The 20,027-nt window shown below is 44.4% G+C and overlaps 2 protein-coding genes and 1 pseudogene across 2 annotated transcripts; all 3 read left to right on the forward strand.

The window, feature by feature from the left end:
- On the forward strand, positions 1–13,953 carry LOC125575538 (methionine aminopeptidase 2B-like). The gene is made up of 3 exons (XM_048753684.1): positions 1–2,989; positions 13,485–13,596; positions 13,796–13,953. Exons 1-3 carry the CDS (start codon positions 2,918–2,920, stop codon positions 13,843–13,845), a joined length of 234 nt encoding a protein of 77 aa, XP_048609641.1. The 5' UTR covers positions 1–2,917; the 3' UTR covers positions 13,846–13,953.
- LOC125585127 lies at positions 4,478–7,358 on the forward strand. Its single transcript, XM_048753683.1, has 2 exons — positions 4,478–5,218; positions 5,304–7,358. Exon 2 carries the CDS (start codon positions 6,295–6,297, stop codon positions 7,330–7,332), a length of 1,038 nt encoding a protein of 345 aa, XP_048609640.1. The 5' UTR covers positions 4,478–5,218; positions 5,304–6,294; the 3' UTR covers positions 7,333–7,358.
- LOC106393321 lies at positions 13,906–15,939 on the forward strand (annotated as a pseudogene).
- Positions 15,940–20,027: the final 4,088 nt, after the last annotated feature.

Raw genomic sequence — 20,027 nt, forward strand, 5'->3', positions numbered from 1 at the left:
TATATTTGTGTAACTCGGTAAAACTTTGCGAAAGTTTTCCATTTTTGTTTGTCACTTTGTAGATTTTGAGATTACTTTGTTTTGTGTTTGTTTAACTCGGTAAAAATTTGTCAAAGTTTCATATTTCTGTTTGTGTAAATTTGTTAAAACTTGGAAAACTTTACATTCCATTAAGGTTATACAAGTTTTGATTAGTTATACATCTAAATTCTTTAACTGCTAGAAATAAGACATCATAGAACTATCATTATTTTCCTTGCACTATAGGGTTTCTCAGTCTTCATAGTAGCCACTAACTTTGTTGTTTGTGTTTATGGTACTTGGTTTGTTATTTATGTTCGTAGAACTTGGTGTAACTTAGGATAACATTGGTTAAGTATTATCTGTTTGTATAATTTGGTAAACTTTGTCATGTCAAAGTTTTTGTTTTTCATTTGTTAAACTTCAAAAACTTAAAAAGTTCGTCACTGAATTAATTTGATAGAAGTTATGATTAATTGTACAACCAAAATCTCAAAATACTATGACAGTAGGAATAAGACAACTATTAATATTTTTCTTCCGCACTGTCGTTTGAGAAACCAAACAGAGACATCAATAGTATTGGCGATAAGGATTTGGATCAGATTTATAGAACTTCTGATGATATCATTGCCGCTGCATTAGCACTTAATAAATGGCCTTAGAGTTTTGACTCTTGATTGACCACCATTTTTTTGGAAAGAATCTGAAGATTGCCCATTAGGTGAAGAAAGATGGAAAAGGGAAACTGAGATGAGAGAAAATGGGTTGAGAGGATTGAGAAGATAGTAGAAATGATAAAATCCTAAAAATTAAGGCAATTATAGTTACCGACTTCGTTTCTGGGTCTGGAAAAAATAGAATTTTGGAAGGGAAAATTTCTGAAATTTGGGCGGAAAATTTTTTTACAGCATTTTTGGGGTCGAAGTTTTACCAAGTTTGTAGTTTTACAAAAATCTTCAAAGTTTTACTTTTATATTTTTGACATTTTTTTTTTAGTTTTATTGTACTCTAAAACTTATATTATAGTTATACCACTTATATTTAGTTTCCTACAATCATTTCTCATCAAATCATGTTGTAATAGAATTAATTTCGTCGTATATATAAGTTTTGTAATGTCACAATGTCAATACAAAGAAAAAAGGCATAAAAGAACAAGGTATTTGCTCTATTATAAATAGTACACAGCTGAGTGATGACAATTTTGACTATAATTATTTTGAATTTAAATCAGAAAAATACAAACAAATAATAAGCATAATACTTGTAAATAACCAAACAAGTTTAGAATTTTTTTATTTTTAATTTTTTTTTTGTATTTTATCAGCTTTACTAAGTTTTACTTAGATCATCTTGAAGAATCATCTTGAAGAATAGATGCAATTAATCGTGGTGTGCATATCCTTCTGGTTCTCGAAGTTAAACTTTTTTAAGAGCAAGTATGCACTTTATGTTTTAATCGAAATAAATCAGAATTCTTAATATTCGGAGCTCACACATATCTACAGTTCAAAATAATAATTCCAAACAGTTATGGTGTGATGCTCAATCAACTAATTCTTTCACATTTTCTTTATTTAGAAACCCTTAACCGATCTCAATACGCATACCATCTTCCAATTCCATCACACATCGAATTTAATGTACAAAATGTGGAAGCTCAACATATTCAAATATATCAGCATTGTCACAAGGTTATCCATGCTCTCCAAGTTATTCAAAACAATACCTACATTGTCTTTATCTCGAATAACATTATTCAAAACAATACCTACATTGTCTCTATCTCGAATAACATCTTCCACTGACTCAGTCACCTTAAGCTGTTGTTATGCTTCTTCAATTGCTTCTTAGATTTTACTAACAATGAAATATAACTCAAATTCAGCCTTTGTACATGGATTTATGGTCATCTTTCTGCATATCCTATCCGCTAGCATACAAACTACATGCGTTTGGAATCCATTCATGACCATCTCCAGGTTTATTATAGTATCTTTCATGATCAAAATGTATGTTTGTGAAAGAACTCGTCGTCTCCTATAAAAATCAAAATGATTAACAATCAAGTTAAAATAAGTTGCACGGTTTAACCAAAATTTTTTACCAAGTTATACAGTTTTACCAATATTAGTTATACCAAGTTATACAGTTTATCCAGTAAAAATTTTACCTCGTTATACAGTTTTGCTAGTAAAGTTTTACTTAGTTATATAGGTTGTACGATTATAGTTATACATAACTATACATAGTTATATTGTTTTGTTCGTACCAAGTTTTACTAGATTTTCTAATTCTTTAAATCAAAATACTAATCTATTATGATTATACTAGTGGTTTTAATTATCCAAATAGATCGGGACCCATGCTCAATTAGTTAATTATGAATACGAATTTGAAGTTAAAGTTTCTAATTCTTCACGAATGAATTAATGGAGTAGATGAATGCCAAATTGAATGGAGGCTGAACAAATATGGATTGGAAATCTATAGTTGAGAGAGAAAGGAACAAGATAGAGTAGGAGAGAGAATGATTTTGATTGGTTTAGCCAAAAAGGGTAATTTATACATTGACAATGTTTTCGAAGAGTATGAAATAAACGAAAAGTATGTAATAGTACGACATAATGAATTTTGCCTCATTAAGAGCATTTGAGCGTTTCACCCAATAAAGATGGGGAACTGTGTTGGCATAATACATAATAATAGGTTTTTACTGTAAATAATAATAAGTACTAAGAGTGCAATTGTGTAAATTCCCAAAACTCTGAGGGTTTATAGAAACAAAAGACGGAAGAAGTGTCGGAGGCTGTGTGAGACTTGTAATAACTTGTTTGCTTCTTCTTCATATACAATTAGCTTTTCTCCGATCCTCAGCGAAGAATTGATTACGATGGCGAATGAAAACCCTGAAGTCGTTGTAGCTCCAGTGGTGGAGAATGGCGGCGCTGACTCCTCCTCCAAGGTGTTTGATCGAGAAACGGTAATAAATAAGATGTGGGTTTAAACAAAGACGTCTTATTAATGGTCGGAGAAAGAACGTTCAATCGGTTACAAGGGAAAAGAAGAGAACGCGACAGAAAGAAAGTCGGTGGCTCGATAAGCTACCGGAAAAGTACAACTAACGGCGAGATGAAGCAAAGGTGAAAACCCTAATCTAGCCGCCAAGTGTTAGTCAATGATTTCGGATGGTCTTCTCGTCGTCTCTCCTTTCCCTTATATAGGCGTCCTGGTGCCTCGCCCTTGACCTAATTTACGCCGTCTTGGTGGGCCTCCTCTGCTGGGCCGAGAAGCCCGTAGGCATCCGAGCAGCCGCTGAGCCAAACGTACTTCAGTCGATGATGATCAACTAAAAGTACTCAAGAGTCAAGCCGAGAGACCTGACTCTCGAGCCGACCGATCGAGCCGTCGCTCCTCCTAATTCGGGCCAGGCCTTCCTATTCCTCGGGCCTTGTGGGATGGTCAAATCCATCCTCTACAGTAAGTCCCCCCCCCTAGTCCATTAGTGAGCGGAGTGCTTTCCAGCTCGTGATGGATTCTAAGGTTTGGAGGTTTGAGGGAATAGAAGGCCTGTCGGAAGGTTGGAACGGTTGGTCGATGAGTCGCACTGCGTTGTTCTCTCGAAAGCGAGCAGTAGAGGCTTTTATCTCTTCTTTTGGTCGTCGTGTCGCAGGAAGGGTTCGTCGCGAGGGTTCACTGGACATTTGGGAGAGTTTCAAGGCCCATTTAGGCCCGTTTAGGCTTAATGACGACACCTCGAATTCCCCCCCATCTCTTTTTTTTTTAATGAACCGAGAAGTCGAAACGTCGCGAGGGTCCGCTGGGTTTCTAGGGCGGATTTCGAGGCCCGTTTGGGCCCGAATAGACCTAATGATGTCGCCTCGAGTTCCCCCCTCTCTCTTTTCCTTATAAATACGCAGACCCCCCTTCATTTCTTCAAGTTTTTCTCCGCGATCAAAGGTACTTTCTCTCTCTATCCTTTATCTCTCTAAGCGTTGTTAGATTCATTCGAAACATTCTTCACCGTTCCGTTCTGCAATGTCGTCGGGTCAGAGGCTATCGAAGCAACAGAAGGGAAAGGCAGTCGCAGCGACGTCGAATCTGACTAGGAATCCCGACGGGGGTCGTGTCGGTGATCCGGAGGCGATTCATCGCGCGGCAATGATGGACACGGCGAATCTATCCCGCTCTCATCGACTTCTGGTTGCGGATGCTGCGAGACTCGCGAGAGAAGGATGTCAGAACGTCGTTGCGAGAGGATGCAATGGAATGTTCGAGAGACGGGCAGAGCGGGGCAATGCCCGTTGACTCGATCACTCTGAGAGCTCGACCTGCGGAGGTTGGTCTCTCGGAGGACGATGATTCTGAGGCCGAGTTCTTCCCGACCACTTTTTACCCCGATGGGATTTTCGAAGAGCTTCCTCAACTCCATCCCAATTTATTGCGTCCTGCCTTCTTGGCCGGTCAGGACTGGGAAGGCGTAGAGGAGACAAAGTCGACTCTTGGAAGCGTGAAGAGGGTTCTTCGGGCCGCGGGTGCCGTAGGCGTGACCTTCCTTGTGCCTACGGAAACGCAGAGACCCTGGTCTCCTCCGATGGGGTACCAGACGGTGTATGAATCCTATTTTCAGGAAGACACTCGTTGCTGGTTCCCCATCCCGCGACTGATCACAGCATACGCCAGACGTCGAGATCTCGCGATCAGTCAGCTGCTGAATGGCTCGCTGCGTCTAGCGGTCACTTTGTCGGTTTTGGCGGAGCAGATCGACATGCCGATGAGCGTTAGGTCGTTCGAGGAGATGACCTCGATAACCGACATGAAAGATGGCACTTACTCGGTGAAGATGCGACCGAACTGCAATGTGTGTGCCGGTCATCCTAATAAGACGCAAAATTGGCAGCGCTCCTACTTCTTCCTTAAGTCCGACAGCTCGGCCTTCGAGGAGCCTCCCCAAGATGATTACCGAGTTCTTTGGAACCGTTCTTGCGGTAGAATACTCTGTCGCGAACCGTAAGCGATTTGTCGATTCTAACCAACCATTTTTTTGCTTTGTATGCAGTTGGCCATCCTACCTCCCCAGCTTATCCCGAAGATTTCTTGAGGAGTGTTCGCGCCGTCGCTCTGCTTCGAGTCTATCGTTGGTCTGAGATCTCCGTCGAAAGGATCCGTGAGCTTAAGGATCGAATCGCTCGAAGTACGTTCTCTCGCACCTCTAGACAGTGCTCTTTTAGTCGCAAGTTTTTCTGTCGCGTCCTGACCCTTCTGCCTTATGTTTTCAGGAGAGTGGAGATCCGACCTTCCGACCGTTCTTCCCATTCGTGCTAAGCGACTGGTGGACATCTTCCCGAGAGACATCCAAAAACAAATCACCGAGGCGAAGAAGATGGGCACTCTTCCTGATTTGAGCGCAATAATAGCGGCCCAGCTGGGGCTGACTAGCGGGGAAGGGCCCTCAACGGCGGTTCCTCGTTCTGACGAGGTTTTCCCTTCCGATGCCAGAAGTGCGGGGAAGGGCAAGAAAAGAAAAAGAGGCGATGGTTCGGGAGCCGGGAGGAGTACTGAGGAGACAAGTGATGTCCCTCCTTCCAGTGAGCCCCGGAAGAAGAGCAAGAAGAAAAGGACAAAGAAGAAGTCCACCGGCGAGCAGTTGGAAGATGCTGACGAGCAGATCGAGCAAGAGGAAGAGGATGCTCGAGGAGAAGAAATTCAGCCCGAAGAGGGGGGTTCTGGGGCTGAAGCCTCGGGGGGACGGAATGACGAGGAGGGAGTAAGCGAAGGAGGGGAACGCGAGACTTCTCTTAACGCCGCCTGCTCGGGTGATTCCGAGGAAGATAGCGAAGGGTCGCCACTCCTGATAAGGAGGGGAAACGACGAAGACGATGATGAAAGGCGGTCTCCTGTCCTGACGTTTCCTCGCGAGAGAACTCCAGTTCCCGTCGGAGGAGGGGCCGTCCAGATCGGTACTTCTTCCCGTGGCTCGGCTATCCTAAGGAGGGCTCCCGGATTCAGTTTTCCCGATAAAGTCGACTTCCATTATGAGGGACCGGCTCCCTTAGTGTACGTTCCAGAGAAATGTGGGGAGTTTCTCTGTCAACTAAGAGGGAGGGCGAAACCTCTTCCTGCTGTGAAGGACCTTATCTTCGGGGGTGAATACGAAGAAGCTGCAAGGGCCAAACTGCTGGTAAACGGCTTGGTCCTTTTTTTTTTAAATTCCTTGACTCCTAACCTCTCACGATTTCCATTGTGTCGCGTGTTCAGGGTGATAGCACGATGAATGTCGTGATTGATAAATACGACACGGCGCTTAAAGGAGCCTTGGGGGAGCTCGAGCTGGCCAAGAAAGAGTTTGCTGAGAAGGAAGAGGTTTCTGCTCGTCAACTGAACGAGTCAAGGGCCAATCTGCAGAAGCTCGACGGGGTGATGGCTCGCACCGTTGCTCGGCGCGATGAGTTTAAAGCCGCGCTGGAGTCGTCTCGAAGAACCATCCGCGAGCTTGAACAGAAGAATGCTGACCTCGAGAGCGAGAAGGCTTCGCTCGCTGCCACGCACGAGCGAGAGATGAAACGTCTGAGAGACTCCAGAATCTTGGAGGTGACGAGAGAAAGGGGGAGGGTTGAGGCGGAAATGACCGCCAAGGCTAGTCGTTGCTTCGCCAGGATTCGTTCTCGAGAGGAGCGTCGGGGTCCTTACGACGAGGCTCGGTTACTTCACAGCCAAGCCTTCGGGACTAGGAAGTGCCTCGAGGCCTTGAAAGGAGCCGGGAACGACATACCGCAAGCCTCTATCGATATGTTCGTCGAGTACGAGAGGAAGTACGAACAAGAGGCTGAGCAGCTGAAGATTGGCGAGATCCCTGAAAGCGATTTTATACTCTCTCCTCTCGTGTTGGAATCTCAGTTTGTGGATGCTCGGATTCTGGCGGGTCTCGATCCGTATGGTTCCAACGCTGGCTTAATTGACCCGGAGACCGCGGCGAATCTGCATGTCTCGTGTACTTTTCCGGTCGGAGAAAGGCGCGAGGAACCGACGCTTCCTATCGAAAACCCTTTGACTGTTCTTGAGGAAGGGGTGCCTGGTCGAGGAGCCCGAGTCGATGGAAATAACGTTCCTGTCCTCGTGCTTTCGGACACTTCAGTCGAGGGTCGCGATTCGCTGCCTCCAGAAGAGTCTCATCGGGATGGCGAGGAAAACACTGGCGAGGTGTCGGAGGATGCTGCGGTGCAAGTCTCTCCGATTGCCCGCGAATCGAGCGTCAGGGCTTCGGAGCTTTCCGCCCTTAATGATTGCGAGAGTGATCGGGAAGCTTAGTTTTCCTTGTTTGTTGTTTTCTTTTGAGTCTCAGAGGATTTATGTTGTTGCCTTCTAGACTTTTGCCTTTCGAGGCTTTTGCTTTGTTGTTCTTCCGTTACAACTCTTCGAATCGTATTATCTGTTTGTCTTTTATTGTACTCGTCTATCAAATGCATGATTTGTCAAGATTTGAAGTGACTATTTGTTTGGTATAACTGTATTCGAGATATCGAATCATTGTAGTTTTGGGCTCGTTATGACGTTGTCTCGGTCGATTTCTTTGACTCGCGATCGTTCGTCGTTTGAGTTTAGTTATACGTCCTCGACGTTGACGGTTCCAAATCGACCCTAGCGTAATTTTCAAGCGTTCGGTGGGCCAAACATTACTTTAGTAAATTACAGGGTGAGTTGGAGTCATTGTCTCGGTCGTGTTGGTTTAAATCGCAACATGGTCGACCCCCGTGAATACGTGTCTGATCAGGACATATCCATCGTGGGACGCGAGTACCGATACGCTTGTTCGAGAAGCCGGGACGTGCTCGCGTCGGCACCGCTTAAGTGATCATCTGCTTCGGAGGTCGATTCCTCGGGGAGGGGGTTTGTATTTTTTTTTTTTATTTCGGCTGGACCCCTTTTTTTTTTGGGCTGCCTACATATCCCTTTGTGGGAATCAAGCCATTCGTAGTTCTTAGATTGCGAGTAAAAGTGGCTTTTGAGGCGCATTTACTCGGTTATTTTTTTTTTTATTTTTTTTAGGGGACCGAGTAAAAGTGGCCTTAGTGGCGCATTTACTCGGTAAAGTGTTCGTTTTGACTAAGGATGGAAGAGGCGGAGATGTTTGGAGTTCCAAGCTCTCGGTACTGCTTCGCCTGTTGAAGTCTCGAGGCGGTATACTCCTGGTTTGATGACTTCGACTATCTTGTATGGTCCTTCCCAGTTGGCTCCAAGCTTGCCGGCTTTCCACTCCTTAGTATTTTCGAAGACCTTTCTTAAAACAAGATTTCCCATTTCGAGGGGACGCGACTTAACCTTCTGGTTGTAGTAGCTCTCGATTTGATGCTGGTAATTTTGGATACGGAGCAGTGCTTGGTCGCGCTTTTCCTCGATGTCGTCGAGTGCGTCGAGCAGCATGTCACGGTTGAGTTCGACGTTTTGCGGCATTCGTGATCGGCGCAAACTCGTCACATTCACTTCTGCGGGAGCCATTGCCTCGACGCCGTAGGCCATTGAGAAGGGCGTGGCCTTCGTCGCTCCGCGAGGAGTTGTTCTGTGGGACCACAGGACACCATCTAGTTCATCCGCCCAGCAACCCTTCTTTAAGTCGAGTCGTTTCTTCAGACCGTCGATGATGGTCTTGTTCGTCGACTCAGCTTGGCCGTTACTCTGCGGGTTTCTCGGGGTCGACATGTTGAGTCGAATTCGCCATCTGTCGCAGAATCCCTTGAAATGATGCGAGATGAATTGCGAACCGTTGTCTGTTATGATCTCGTATGGGAGCCCGTGTCGGCAGATTATGTTCTTCCAGACGAAATTTTGCACCTCCTTGTCGGTGATGTTGGCATAGGCTTCGGCTTCGACCCACTTGGTGAAGTAGTCTGTGAGGACCAGGATGAACTTCTTTTGGCGAGATGCCGGCATTGGACCGATGATGTCCATTCCCCATCGCATGAATGGGTATGGAGCAGTCAGGGTATGAAGGAACTGCGTTGGGCTGTGTAAGGTGGGAGCATGACGCTGGCATTTGTCGCACTTGCGCACGTATTTCTCGCAGTCGGCGTTCATGGTTGGCCAGTAGAATCCCAGATTCTTCACTTTTAATGCAAGAGCTCGTCCCCCCGAGTGATTGCCTGCTGCTCCTTCATGTGTTTCGGCCATGACTAGTCTCGTTTCTTCGCCGGAGATACATTTGAGTAGCACCTTCGTCGCGGTCCATCGGTGTAGTTCCCCGTCCATGACAACGTAGTGTGCACTACATCGCTTCAGTCGCCGCGCGTCCCATTTCTCGGTGGGCAATAAACCTTCAGCGAGGTAATCGATGAGTTCCTTGCGCCAATCTGTTGGCTGATCGTCCTGCGAAGGAGGTTCCGCTTCGTCGATGTCCATTGCTTCGCTAATCGCTGCTGCGATTGCAGTCTGTTCCGCCTTCGTGTCGATGCTCGGTTTCTCGATTTTATGGATTGGGATTGTCCTCTTGACTTGATCGTGTAGCTTGCTTCCTAGAGCAGCGAGGGCGTCGGCACAGACATTTTCTCCGCGAGGAACCTTCGTGAGTTCGAAGAACTCGAAGTCTCGCGTGAGGTCTTGGACGAGTTTGAGGTAGGCGTCCATCCTTTCGTTGCGGACGTCGTAATCGCCGAGGTACTGGCTTACAACAAGTTGAGAGTCGCAGTAAGCGCTGATCCTTTTGGCCTTTACTGCCTTGGCGAGACGGAGCCCTGCGATGAGGGACTCGTACTCAGCTTCGTTGTTTGACGCCGCAAAACCAAAACCGAATGACTGCCGGATGAGTTCTCCTGTTGGTGATTGCAGTTGCACTCCTGCCCCCGACCCTTTACTCGTCGATGAACCATCAACGTGGAGGATCCAGTTCAAACTTGGTAGGATAAGGTCTTGCTCCAACTCTGGTGTTAACTCGATCAAGAAGTCTGCAAGAACCTGTGACTTTGCTGCTGTGTGATTCTTGTACACGATGTCGTGTTCGCTCAGCTCCATCGCCCATTTAGTCAATCGTCCTGACTGGTTGGTATTCTGCATAACCGTTCGGAGTGGTTGGTTGGAGAGCACTTCAATCGTGTGCGACTGAAAGTAGGGTCGCAATTTCCTGGCCGAGGTAACGACAGCTAAGGCCATTTTTTCGAGTGTTGGGTATCTCGTCTCCGGCTCTGTCATTCTTTTACTTGTGTAAAAGATTGGTTTCTGTTCTCCCCGATCTTCTCGAATGAGCACGCTGCTGACAGAGGAGGATGTGACGGCTATGTAGAGAGACAATGTGTCGCCGGCTTCTGGCTTTGATAGTACTGGGGGGGTTGTGAGGTAATGCTTTAGTTGATTGAACGCCTCTTCGCATTTCTCGTCCCAAACGAACCTCTTGTTGCCCCTTAGTAGCTCGTAGAAGGGAAGACACTTATCGGTTGATCGCGAGATGAACCTGTTGAGAGCTGCTATCCGTCCGGTTAGTCGCTGTACTTCGCGGCTGTTCTTTGGGCTTGGAAGATCGAGGATCGCCGAGATCTGCTTGGGGTTAGCCTCGATTCCTCGTTGAGTGACGATGTAGCCGAGGAATTCTCCCGAAGTGACACCGAAGGTACACTTGGCCGGGTTGAGCTTCATCCCGTAGTCATTCAAGATCTTGAAGCAGTCGCGTAAGTTGTTTAGGTGATCGTCGGCCTTGAGCGATTTGACTAACATGTCGTCGATGTACACTTCCATGGTGTTGCCTAGCTGATCGGCGAACATTCGGTTGACGAGTCGCTGATAAGTCGCGCCGGCATTCTTTAGCCCGAAGGGCATCACCTTGTAGCAGTAGGTCCCTCTGTCGGTGATGAATGCCGTCTTCTCGCGATCGTCGGGATGCATCAAGATCTGGTTGTATCCCGAGAAAGCGTCCATGAAGGTTAGGAGTTCGTTACCAGCAGTTGATTCGACGAGACGATCGATATGAGGGAGTGGGTAACTGTCCTTTGGGCACGCCTTGTTGAGGTCCATGAAGTCGACGCATATGCGCCATCTGCCGTTTTTCTTTTTGACGACAACCGGGTTAGCCAACCATTCGGGGTATCGGACTTCGGTTATGAAACCCGCGTCGAGGAGCCTGTCGACTTCTTCGTTTACGGCTTTAGATCGTTCTGGACCGAGTTTTCGTCGCTTCTGTCGGATGGGTTTGAACGTCGGATCGACGTGCAGTTCATGAGAGGTAACTGCAGGGTCGATCCCCTTCATGTCGGAAGTCTTCCAGGCGAACGTCGAGGCGTTGTCTTTGATGAAAGAGATGATCTGTGAACATACGTCGTCGGACAGGTAGACGCCAACTCGGATGATTTTCGTCGGGTCGGATTCATCAATTGCGACTTCGCGAACTTCCTCCTTCTGAGGGTATATCTTGTTGAGTGGTTTACTGATGGAGTTGACAAGGGAAGCTTGCTGCTGCATCTTTACAGTTGCGATCAGTAGTTCTCTTGCGGCTTGTTGATCGCCCCGAATCGTCTGAGTTTTACCATCTTTTCCCGGAAACTTGATGCACTGATGATAAGTCGAAGGGACAGCTTTCATGGAATGCAGCCATGGTGTTTCGAGTATGGCATTATAGGGTGCTTTGGCGCGGATGACGGAGAACTTGACGGTGCGGGTTATACCGCCTGCGTAAACTGGAAGGCGAATTGTCCCTATCATTTGCTCCGAGGCTCCGTTGAAGCCGGTGAGCGTGCGAGAGGAAGGCTTCATATCTTTTAAATCAACTCCCATTTTGTCGAGTGTGTCGCAAAAGATGAGATCGACTGAGCTGCCGGTATCAATAAGGACTTTTGCGACCAGACATTCGCCAATGTCAAGGTCGACGGGGAGGGGATCGTTATGTGGCATGTGGACACCCTTGGTGTCTAGTGCCGAAAAAGTGATCTGGTGATCATTTTCGACTGGAGAAGGCCACTTCTGAGAGGTGGTTGCTTGACGTTTGTAATCTTTGACGGCTCGAACCGAGTCACCGCAAGGTGGTGATCCGCCCATTATGACACTGATGTGCGGGGCTCGGGTAGCTCGCATTGATTCGAGTTGCTTCCTCAAATCGTCGGCTGTGTTCTCGAATGTAGGAATTTATGTGGGCTGTTTCTTTTTTGACTCAAGGCGTCGTCGCAGATCGGATCCTTTCGAACGGTTGAGTTGGATTCGCAGGTCGTCGGCCTTCGAATTGAGCTGGTCACGAAGGTCACCAGTTTGACCGACTCTCCGAGCGCTGCATTTTGAGATTGTCGCACGGAGGTCGGTTGTTCCTGTGTTTACGTTCGCGGCGTTTTTTCGCTTCAATAGAACGCGTAGGTCTTTATCTGCTTTCGAGGGAGCGAGAGACTGCTTATCCTTGCTGTTCAATTTATCGTGCAGATCTGGTTGCACTGTCGGGACGTCGTCATCAGAGGAGTTGCAAGGGCGAGAGAGTATGACTTCCACTCGTCGCCGGCGACGCGGGTGTTCGTCTTCTGATGAATCGTTGGCGGGGCCGACGTTGTTGATGGGAGTGCGCTCAGGGCTTGCTCTTTCCTCACTCGGGGCCGTGTTCTTTTGGGACTTTTGTGCCTTCTTCTCCTTGTTCTTACTCCAGCTTTTAGTGTTTTTCGGCGTCGTAGGAGAAGTGGGCATTTGGATTGTCCCATTAGTGATCCCGTCGAAAAACTGCCCGATGAGGACCTTGCATTCCTTCGTGTCATGGGAATCCCTTTTGTGGTAGAGGCACCATTTTTTTGGCTCCTCGGAATTTGAACTCGCTGGTTCGGTTGGGGTTGATTGCTTCGGAGCAGAGTCTCGATCCCAGTGGTTCCAGCCTTTCTCTCGCGTGATAGCCGCTGATTTTGGAGATTCCTCATCATCGACCGAGCTAACGTAGCCTCGCTTCTGAGTGGTATTTCCACCGGAGGAGTGCTGGCGACCACGGTGGGCGCCAACTGTTTGATCGAGAAACGGTAATAAATAAGATGTGGGTTTAAACAAAGACGTCTTATTAATGGTCGGAGAAAGAACGTTCAATCGGTTACAAGGGAAAAGAAGAGAACGCGACAGAAAGAAAGTCGGTGGCTCGATAAGCTACCGGAAAAGTACAACTAACGGCGAGATGAAGCAAATGTGAAAACCCTAATCTAGCCGCCAAGTGTTAGTCAATGATTTCGGATGGTCTTCTCGTCGTCTCTCCTTTCCCTTATATAGGCGTCCTGGTGCCTCGCCCTTGACCTAATTTACGCCATCTTGGTGGGCCTCCTCTGCTGGGCCGAGAAGCCCGTAGGCATCCGAGCAGCCGCTGAGCCGAACATACTTCAGTCGATGATGATCAACTAAAAGTACTCAAGAGTCAAGCCGAGAGACCTGACTCTCGAGCCGACCGATCGAGCCGTCGCTCCTCCTAATTCGGGCCAGGCCTTCCTATTCCTCGGGCCTTGTGGCATGGTCAAATCCATCCTCTACACATGGGGAAAGAGGAACAGTTAGAGTCAGAGCTTTCGAAGAAGCTAGAGATTACAGAAGATGCAAACAATGAGAACGAAGAAGATGTGGCAGCAGAAGAAGAAGAAGGAAGCAAAGGTGAATACTTTATTCTTGGTGTTCTGTTTGATCATGTAGTTTTGAGCTTTTTGCGACTCTGTTTCATGTACCCATTAGGATTAAAAAAGTATGCTTTAGCTATCTCTCTGTGTTACAGGGTTTGATGGTTTTAGATTGATCCAATCACTGAGTTCATGAGTGTTATGGTTGATTGATATATTGCATGTTTCATTTTAAGGTGAGACTTCAACGAAGAAGACGAAGAAAAAGAAGAGTAAAAGCAAGTAAGAAGTGTTTTTATTCTGTCTTTTTCTTTCAAATCTGCTAGTTTTGGTGTTTGTTGTAGTGATGGTCTCTTGCTTAATGTTTGCAGGAAGAAGCCTCAACAGACTGACCCACCTACAATCCCTGTCGTTAAGCTTTTCCCGTCTGGAGAGTTTCCTGAAGGTGAAATCCAACAGTACAAGGGTGAGTAAGTTTCATACAACGCAATAGCTTTAGATATTGTGGAATAGATTTTGTCTTTTCATCTGTTGAGTCTTTGTCTTGTCAAGACTCTTCACTTCCTTAACGTTATCACACTCTTTGTACGGACTTTTGAAGAGTATGGTCTTGGTCTCTGTAATGTAGCAATTTGTGGAGATCAACATCTGAAGAGAAGAGAGAGTTGGAGCGTTTGGAGAAGCCTATATACAACTCTGTACGTCAAGCTGCAGAAGTCCATCGCCAGGTTTGATCCCTTTTTAACTGATTAAATGACAACCATAGATTATTACTCTTTTTAAATATTTTTTTTTAAAAATAATTTCTCAGGTTAGAAAATATGTGAGAAGCATAGTGAAGCCATGAATGTTGATGACTGATATATGCGAGACACTTGAGGATACTGTTCGTAAGCTGATATCAGAGAATGGCCTCAAAGCTGGTATTGCTTTCCCTACAGGATGCTCATTGAATTGGTTCGCTATAACTCTCTCTTTCTATCAACTATTCTTCTTTAGTAGTCTTGTTTCTCTAATGAATTTTTAATTTCCAGGGTTGCTGCTCATTGGACACCAAACTCAGGAGACAAGACTGCACTTCAGTATGATGATGTTATGAAACTGGATTTTGGAACACATATTGATGGTAGAACTGCAAGTTTCCTCTTTCGTCTGTATAATTTCAGATTGAAATTAACATTTATTTATTTATTTGCAGGACATATTGTTGACTGTGCATTTACAGTTGTGTTCAATCCTATGTATGATCCTCTCCTAGCAGCCTCCCGTGAAGCTACTTATACCGGTATCAAGGTGCTGATTGTTCTTTCTTTGTTTGTAGTGTTTTTGAGCTTATGAGTGACATTCTTTTAGGGGTTGACTTGTTAGAAACCGCATATTTATTACACTTTAACCTCCTTGTTATGTTTCTTGGCTGGTTCAGGAAGCTTGAATAGATGTTCGTCTCTGCGACATTGGTGCTGCAATTCAAGAAGTCATGAAGTCTTATGAAGTTGAGATCAATGGAAAGGTCTTCCCAGGTACTGAACATCCAATGTCAAATCTAATAAACACTGTCTGATGTAATAAACCTTAACCCGTTTTGTTCTTTCTTGCAGTTAAAAGTATCAGGAACCTGAATGGGCATAGCATTGGACCTTACCAGATACATGCTGGCAAATCAGTTCCTATAGTTAAAGGAGGCGAGCAAACAAAGATGGAAGAGGGTGAATTCTATGCCATTTGAAACATTTGGATCAACTGGTAAAGTAAAAAAAGTCACCCACTGCAATCTTTGGGATTCCACCAATGATTTGATCTTCTGGTTGTGGTTGTATTGCAGAGAAAGGATATGTGAGAGAAGATTTAGAATGTAGCCACTACATGAAGAACTTTGACGTTGGTCATGTCCCCTTGAGGTTGCCTAGAGCAAAACAACTCCTTGTAACTATCAACAACAACTTCTCGACTCTAGCCTTCTGCAGACGTTATTTGGACCGTATTGGTGAAACTAAATACTTGATGGCGCTAAAGTATTTGTGCGATGCTGGGATTGTTCAGGTAACAACATTCTTCTTAGACCAATCATACACTAGTGTAAAATGAGGTTGATGAGAATAAAATGGTTACGAATCTTGTTCTCTGTGTTTTGTTTTCAGCCGTATCCTCCTCTGTGTGATGTGAAGGGAAGCTATGTATCACAGTATGAGCACACTATTTTATTGCGACCTACTTGCAAAGAAGTTGTTTCCAAGGGAGATGATTACTGATTCAGAAATCCTCTGTTTTTTTTTGCTCTGTTCGTTTGCTCTCACACACTCTGTTCTTAAGACTGCACACTACTTGTTTCTTTTGATACCTTTTAAGAAAACATTCAATGCATGTTGAACATTAGTGTGAAGCTTCTTGCTTTGAGGGGAAAAGAAGTTTCCTTTACATACAAAATGAATATATGGGAAGAGAAGTGGTGAAGAGGCTAGGTGAGCTAGGGCCCACATCACCGGCGCGTGGGTAGCAACCAACACACTAACCTACTGCCACTGGAGTTGCAGACCGAACAAACCGGTTATTGGTTGTAATAACACACTCATCAACACCGCTTTGGTTCAAAATACTCTACGTGTATATATACTGTCATTACACTGTACGAGTTGGATACAACAACAAAGTTTACACACATTTTTTCCCAATCGAGGCAGTTTGGTTGGTTACTGTAGCACGAATCCCCCCGGTAAAAACAAACTTTCAACGATTCAAGAGAAATTAAATGGTAAAGAATAAGGCTGAAGCAATATTAAACAATTATGAGCTTCCAAACTTCTCTGGACATGTCAATAGCCTTGGTAACACCGTCCTCGTACGTGACCTGGACTAATACAAACTGTTATGTCATAGATTTCTTGAATGTGACATAGATGGTCAATAACAAAACAGAGGTTAAGTCTTGCACCTACCAAGTGCTTTTTTGAAACCTCATCAAATTGTCTGATGATGCCAAAACACCTGAGAATATTAAATATACAGTCAAAAGACGTAAAACCAAGAGTCCAAGAAATACTAAATCTGCAGGGTACGAGGGACTAAAGAGGTGGGTCAATGAGCATTTAGATGAGAGAAATAAAATTTACCTCTTGTTCGTGGGACGTGCCAACATGAAAACCACACCAATGCAGTTGGGGCAACATGTTTTCCTTTCGCCACAATTGTTCTGAGATTGTCCTAAGGCATCCAAATTGTTTTCCCTTACCTTTGAACTGAGAAGCTTGTCGAAAATTGAGATTGAAGTATTGATACTAACATGCGGCGTGTCTGCCTCTAGTCTTTTTCACCTAACCAAACAGCATAACAAAATAGATAGTAAAGCAAGTTTGTAACTGTTACAAAAATAACCCTGAGGCATGAACTCAAAAACCTATTTAACAGTACCATTAATGTAATCATTTCATCATATAGTTTTGAATTTCAATCTAACCTTGGGGGCTTTCCAGGTCACTCACTCCTTTACATGCAGTTAGGTTCACAGCTTCATCAGAGGGTATGTTTTTAGCTTTACTGGCTTTTGCACCTAGCATCTTTCTACAACCTACTGCACCATAGTAGCAATCTTGATCTGCACCAAACTGAACAAACCTATGCTATATTTATTAGTGTCACATCTAAATACTATACTATAAAGTAATTCAAACAAGGAAATGTTCTTAGTGGTAATCATATGTCAAGTGCTCTCCTTTGGTTATGTAACATATGGCAAAGATTCCAACCCTTGTCTCTCCATCAATTATCCTAATGGATACAAAAAATGTTACTCTGATCAGAAGAAAAAGTGAGAAGATAGTTAACAAACCACTTTTGTATCTATGTGTTAGGGTTGCAGCTATGACTGAAGTATCTTGATTTATTCCCCCTGTAAGTAGCATCAATCACCATGTTCCAGTTTATCTGACACAAGTAGAAGTTTGTCTCGACCTTATGCTTCATCTTCAAAAGCCTTTCTTCACAAGTCTTTTCGTCAATAACTACAGTGAGTAGTGGATATAAGAGGAGATAGAGATTGAATGAATCTTATGAGACCAGTAGGCGTCAGATATTGATGATTAAGCCATTACCTTTGCTTGAAGATGTGTTCAACATGATTACTCAAGATGAACGTCAAAAGACTATGAAGCCTTCTTCAAAGAGTGACAATGTGATCTTTCAGGCGATTGGTTCTCATACTCCTTCTCCGCAGCCTGATATTTTTGCTGATAATTGGTGCTTGCAGCTCCCCATCAACAATCTTATCGCCCTCGCCAACGTCCTGTCCGTACATACTGTGGGCAGCTTGGTCATGTGATCCAAAAATATTTCAAGATACATGGCTATCCTCCTGGTTACAAGGGTCCCAATAACACTCACAAGGGTCATCAGAATCAACAGAGCCAAGGCTTTTCACCTCGTGGACAGAAGGGTCAACAGAGTCAAGCTCCTCGTTACCCTGGTGCTTATACTCAGCATCCTAATGCTAATGCTCCGGCCTATCTGCAATCTAACACAGTAGCAAATGTCACGGGTGCTCCTACACTTCCACTTGATCTTAACATGCTCAATCCGGATCAGGTGCAATCTCTCCTCCAGCATTTGCAACGTCAGGTTCGATCTTCTGAGCATGTAGTCCGGATTCAACAAGCTTCTGTTACAGAAGGTGGTTACACAACTCCCCAATCCACATCTGGTATTATTCTTTCTTTTTCCTCTAACCTTCGTTATGAAGACCAAACACTCACCTATCATCATCAATGTCTTTCTTCTTTATACAATACTCTCCCTCGTGGTTCTTGGATTTTTAACAGTGGAGCAACCATGCATGTGTGTTATGATATTGCATGTTTTACTGATCTTTCTCCGGTCAATGGTGTTATAGTCTCATTGTCTAATGGTTTCAAAGAACATATCACTCATATAGGCATCATTCACATTTCATCTAGCATTGTCTTACATAATGTTCTTTACGTTCCCTCTTTTCATTTCAACCTCATCAGTATCAACTGCTTGATTCGTGATAACAATTGCTCTGCTCATTTCTATTTGGATCATTGTCTCGTTCAGGAATCTACTCGGGGATTGACGATTGGTAGAGGAAATATTTTCAGCAACCTATACATTCTTGATGCAAGCTTTACTACTTTCAACGTTTGTGGATCCTTGTCGGTTGATGGACATATGTGGCATCAACGCCTAGGACATCCATCGGCTCTCAAGTTACAGTGCATTCTTGGTATTTTACCTTTGTCTAAGTCTTCTGAGTCTGATATTGATCATTGTCGCGTCTGTCTTCTAGCTAAGCAGAAAAGATTACCTTTTACATCTCATAATCATCTGTCTTCTTCTCCGTCTGATCTTGTCCATATGGATGTGTAGGGTCCATTTTCTGTTGAGTCAATTGAGGGTTATAGATACTTTCTCACTTTGGTAGATGATTATACCCGTGTAACTTGGATATTTTTCCTTTGTAATAAAAGTGATGTTATCAAAGTCTTTCCAAGCTTTATTCAACATGTTTCTACACAATACAATGCGGTTATTAAATCTATAAGAACTGACAATGCTCCTGAGCTTGCATTCACTGATATTGTTAAAAATCATGGCATGGTTCATCAGTTTACCTGTGCATACACTCCACAACAAAACTCTGTAGTAGAACGGAAACATCAACACATCTTGAATGTTGCACGTGCATTACTTTTTCAGTCTAATATACCGCTTGTTTACTGGACTGATTGCGCTTCTACTGTGGTGTTTCTCATAAATAGAACACCTTCACTCTTGCTGCATAAAAAGTCTTTGTATGAACTGCTAGCTAAGAAACTTCCCGGCTATGATTGTTTGAGATCCTTTGGTTGTCTTTGCTATGTTTCTACGTTGATCAAGGATAGGAATAAATTCACTCCTCGTGCTGATCCTTGCGTATTTATGGGTTATCCTACGGGTTATAAGGGGTTTAAAGTCTTGAACCTTGCTATTAATGTTGTTTCTGTTTCCCGGAATGTTATTTTTAAAGAACATGTTTTCCCTTTTAAGGATTCTCCTACTGCTACACCATCCACTGATTTGTTCTCTCGTACAATATTACCTACTTTCACTCATGTTGCATTAGATTCAGTGTTGCATACTCCTGATGCATCTCATTCATCTCATCCTCCTTATTTAAACATTTTGCGTGAGACTGTCCCACAATTGACTGGGCAAAGTCATCTTCTTCGTGCCAGACCTCAACGCACTGCGAGGACTCCAGATTACTTATCTGACTATCACTGTTCTTTCATTCATAATTCACCTCCTCCTTTACCCGATTTTCTTTACCCGCTTGCTTCAGTTGATACCTTTAACAAGTTTAAACCCACATACCAACAATATCTTCTTTCCTATTGTCATGAAGATGAACCAACCACTTTTAAATAAGCCATGTTGTCACCTGAGTTTCAGAAAGCTACAGATGACGAACTACAGGCT

The sequence above is a fragment of the Brassica napus genome, chromosome C4 (genome assembly GCF_020379485.1).
Source record: "Brassica napus cultivar Da-Ae chromosome C4, Da-Ae, whole genome shotgun sequence".
Classification (NCBI taxonomy): Eukaryota; Viridiplantae; Streptophyta; class Magnoliopsida; order Brassicales; family Brassicaceae; genus Brassica; species Brassica napus.